A 5,000-nucleotide genomic window follows, 5' to 3' on the forward strand; every position below is an offset into this window, starting at 1 on the left:
TGGGATTAAGGAATTTCATAGTTTATATTTCGGGAATGTTAGATTAGGAATTGGGATTAAGGAATTTAATAGTTTCTCTTTGAGGAATGTTAGATTAGGAATTGGGATTATGGAATTTCATAGTTTATCTTTCGGGAATTTTAGATTAGGAATTGGGATTAAGGAATTTCATAGTTTATCTTTCTGGAATTTTAGATTAGGAATTGTGATTCAGGAATTTCAGTTTATCTTTCGGGAATTTTAGATTAGGAATTGTGATTCAGGAATTTCATAGTTTATCTTTCGGGAATGTTACATTAGGAATCAATAACCAGATGAGTTGTGGTGGCCTATGGAGTAACGTCCCTGACAGGTGATCGCCAGACTGGGGTTCGAATCCCGCCCGAACTCGTTAGTTTCTTTAGATGCTGCAACCTCACTATTTTTGTGAGCTAAGGATTAAGATTTTTGGGGGAGCCAATAGGTCTTCCTGCTGAGTCATCACCAGCCATTGTCTAACTCTCCTTGATCCTAGCTTGTGTGGATAAGGGGCTTGGGTGCTGATAATATGTATATATGATCAGTCTCTAGGGCATTGTCCTGCTTGATAGGGCAATGTCACTGTTCCATGCCTCTGTCATTCATGAGTGGCCTTTAAACTTTTTAACCAATATTAAATCTACTCAATCAATAACATTCCTCGTTTATTTCATCTAAATTATATGAATAGCTATTTTAATAGATTTGGTCTTATGTTGCCTCAGTGATATCAACATAATAACACGACGCAGACGTATTCTGTGATATCTTAAAAGCACAGAGCAATAACAAGTCTATTTCTCCTTATTGGCGAGATATCACTCTTGGATGGAAGCCATTGTAATATTGTGCGTCATTGCAATGAACGTGATGGATGGTCGTTGTTAAACGAAGCCTATCTTCTTGCAATTACGAGCTCATATTGCGTGGACAGGACGTATTGAAGGCGTAGGTAAAACGTATGACAGCCCAGGTAAGACGTATTGAAAGCCTACGTAAGACGTATGACAGCCTAGGTAAGACGTATTGAAAACATAGGTAAGACGTATGACAGCCACAGAAGCTCATATGTCTTGCGTTTTAAACCAGCTAGTTAATTATCAGTTCCCAAAATAGTTATATTAGCTCTCAATACAAGTCTATTTTGGCGTACAGCATATCTGCGAGAGAAGCTTTTCAATGCATGTCTGTTAGGTTTCTGTACATTTGTGTATACGCCGTCAATTTAATGTCAATGTTAGCCTTGAATGCTTATCATCTTGAAGTACATACGTGTCTGCACAAGTGAATAACTTATTATATTAATTGTTCATATCGGGAATGTGTGACAAATCATATGTTGTACAGGCTAGGCTGACATAAGTCTTTTTATAGTTTATAGATGACATATCTGTTTTGACGTTGTTACTGTTTTTAGAATGATTTATTGTTAATTTGTTCTCAACATTTATTTATTTCCTTATCTCCTTTCCCCACTGGGCTATTTTTCCCTGTTAGAGCCCTTGGGTTTATAGTATCTTGTTTTTTCCAATTAGTGTTATAGCTTGGCTAATAATAATAATAATAATAATAATAATAATAATAATAATAATAATAATCATCATCATCATCATCATCAGGGAACAGTAATGTTTACCACTGTTAGTTCCTGTTTATTATTATTATTATTATTATTATTATTATTAGTAGTAGTAGTAGTAGTAGTAGTAGTATTATACTTTTATGTTTCTTGATATTTATTCCTATTCACCTCCATCTTCGTTCAGACAATCGATTGCTGAAATATGTGATTCGGAGACAAATTTTCATTTTCATTTCATTAGATACAAATATATAAAAATGAAGATAAGAGTATAAACAGGAGAGATCAGGAAAGAATAAACATTGAATATTATGAAAATACTTTTCATTTCGTGTATATCGAGAGAGAGAGAGAGAGAGAGAGAGAGAGAGAGAGAGAGAGAGAGAGATTGTATTCAAGTCTGAAATGACCCTTCAATTCTTGCATAGTTTTACTGGTAAGAGGAAGAAACAGATTCTTCTCTTGAACAACATTGACCCCTAACGTTTCTTGTATATCGAGAGAGAGAGAGAGAGAGAGAGAGAGAGAGAGAGAGAGACTGATTATAGATTGCATCCAAGCCTGTATTGACCCTTCAATTCTTGCGTAGTTTGAACAACTTTGACCCCTAATGTTTCTCGTTTATTGTGTGTGTGTCAGAGAGAGAGAGAGAGAGAGAGAGAGAGAGAGAGAGAGAGAACGGGCCCTGCAATATAGGACAATATCAGAACATATTTGTCGAAATCTTTTTCCCTGCTCTTACCGTCAAGCCTTTAAAATGTCGTCCTTTGAACCACGCTCTGTTTGGCCTTTTTGGCCTTTTGTGTTGTTGGCGTCTTTTGGTAGCGCCAGTCGTCTCGTTGTTTGATTTTCATTTTCTGGCCTCTCGTCTGGGGGGAGGGGGGGGGGAGGGGGTGGGGGGGGGGCTAGATGGTTTTGTTTGCCATCAATAAAGCAAATACTGCGATTATTGTCATTATATGAAGTTTCTAGTATAACTGTGTGCGCAGTATCTTACTTCTCTTGTTTGTTTATGTTTTTTTTATGGTTTCATTCTGTCGCGAAGAGGAATGTTATTGTAAACATTGCATTGTCTGTTTTATTGTTGACGATTTTTATGAAAAAGTTTTTAATATTTAATATATCAACAATCTAGACAATGAAGAAAAGAAACTACAATAATACCGATTACTCTTTTTTTAGCAGGGTATGGAATTCCAGGGTGGAAAATTTGGGGTCAGCTTGCTAGAGCATTGCTCTCCCCATGGGTAGGTTGGAGAGGGAGTAGTCACACCCTGGTCAGAGGGGGTACCTTAGAGTGCATATTTATCTAAATGTTTAGCCGTCATTTACCACGGGTCGCGTACACTATAGTCCATTTCTTTTAGCGAGTCATATTTGCACCGACTCGCAACGGTGCCCTTTTAGCTCGGAAAAGTTTCCTGATCGCTGATGGGTTGGACAAGATAATTCTAACCAATCAGCGACCAGGGAAACTTTTCCGAGCTAAAAGGGTACCGTTGCAAGTCGGTGCAAATATGACTCGCTAAAAGAAATGGACTATAGTTTTATCTGATAACGCTGTGTTTTAGCAAAAGAGAAATCATTGGCAACGCTGCCTGCGAAACAAAAGTAGCTGAGCTTGTAATTACGTGATCTAAAGGTATTTTATTAATTTTAAGGAGTGCTGCATATGAAAATATTGTATTTCGTTTAAAATTAAATCGTAAAATTTATAAAATTGCATTTGATCACATTCAGGATGCCAGAAAACCTTATAGCAGTCAATCAACTGCATTTGATCACGTGTTTGCAAGCTATGCAGCGACTGTTACAGACAGCGTTGCTAATAGTTTCTCTTTAACTGTTTCTTAGAATAATTCACAGGAGAATAATAACAAGCTTATTTGATATTCATCAAGTTCCGACTAAGCTTACACTTGTTTTTTGAATATTGTTATCGCTGAAATTTCATGTCAGGCCTCTCTCTCTCTCTCTCTCTCTCTCTCTCTCTCTCTCTCTCTCAATTTCATGTCAGGCCTCTCTCTCTCTCTCTCTCTCTCTCTCTCTCTCTCCAGTAGACTACTAAATGACCTTTCACTATACTTATTATCTTAACGGCATTGTTAACTCCGCCTACGAAGTTGGAAGGAGGTTATGTTTTCACCCCTGTTTGTGTGGTTGTTTGTGTTTGCTTGTTTATTGTTTGTAAGTGAACAGCTTCCTGGCCACAATTTCAATCGTAGAGTAATGGAACTTGCAGGATTAACTTTTATGTAATAAACTGGAAATGGTTAAATTTTAGAAGGTCAAGGTCAAAAGGTCACGGTCAAGCAAAATGTCCAATTCACGTAATCAGCCAAAAGCTTTGACATCGTTGTCACGGAGACTTTTTAACTTGGTTCATAATTGAGTGTCTGAAAATCCATGCCAATTAATACATGTTAAGAGTAAAGGTTAAGGTCAAGGTCGAGCAAAAGGTCGAGAAATTAGCTGCCTCGGCGGAGGTTTGCACTCTACTGAGTACCCCTCTAGATTGTCAATTTATTAGTTGTTTCAGGGATTTGATTTTATAATATATATATATATATATATATATATATACTGTATATATATATATATATATACACACGCATATATATATATATATATCAGGGCTTTTAGTTTCTAATATATGTAATGATGACGTATAGCCTGCTATTAATATTAATAAATCTGGATAGGTAGGTAATTTAAATGCATTTCCTGGTATTATACAAGTATGGTAGGCAATTTAATTCTCCCTAGATTATGTTGTATTACATTCCTAGTATTTAAATTTAGTTGGTTAATTAATACTAAATTTATTATTAAGATTGTTATGTAATCGTTCTATTTTTTAACATTTCGAGTATGCAAAGCAGAATTGTCATGATAAGCAGGCTTAGAATTATCATGTATCAGGTCTCTCTCTCTCTCTCTCTCTCTCTCTCTCTCTCTCCAGACATTATAACTCCTCCAAAGAGACTATATATATATATATATATATGTGTGTGTGTGTGTGTAGCCTGTTTGGAGGAGTTATAATCTGTTCTCTCTCTCTCCATAGATTATAACTCCTCCAAAGAGACTATATATATATATATATATATATATAATATGTATATATAATATATATATATATGTATATATATATATATATATATAGAGTTAGTCTGTTTGGAGGAGTGATAACCTGTGTAGAGAGAGAGAGAGAGAGAGAGAGAGAGAGAGAAACAGCTCTGATACATAGCTGAATAGAGGGAAAATGAAGAGCGAATGGGGAAGAGAAGCGTAAAATGCAAGGAGTGGGAAGTAAGAACAGAAAAGCTGCCGCAGACGAAGAGGGGAGGAGGAAAATAATTCAGTGATGTAAATTCGGCGGAAAAAAGGAAAGCGGGTA

The 5,000-nt window shown here is 36.1% G+C and overlaps 1 protein-coding gene across 1 annotated transcript in view; it reads left to right on the forward strand.

Moving 5' to 3' along the window:
• LOC137621392 (collagen alpha-2(IV) chain-like) overlaps window positions 1-3,454 on the forward strand; it is a 21,088-nt gene extending 17,634 nt beyond the window's left edge. The window contains exon 3 of the mRNA XM_068351690.1: window positions 3,341-3,454. Coding sequence (XP_068207791.1) covers window positions 3,341-3,454 — 114 coding nt within the window. The remainder of the gene's footprint in view (window positions 1-3,340) is intronic.
• The last annotated feature ends 1,546 nt before the right edge of the window (window positions 3,455-5,000 follow it).

Source organism: Palaemon carinicauda, chromosome 28, assembly GCF_036898095.1.
Source record: "Palaemon carinicauda isolate YSFRI2023 chromosome 28, ASM3689809v2, whole genome shotgun sequence".
NCBI classification, from domain to species: domain Eukaryota; kingdom Metazoa; phylum Arthropoda; class Malacostraca; order Decapoda; family Palaemonidae; genus Palaemon; species Palaemon carinicauda.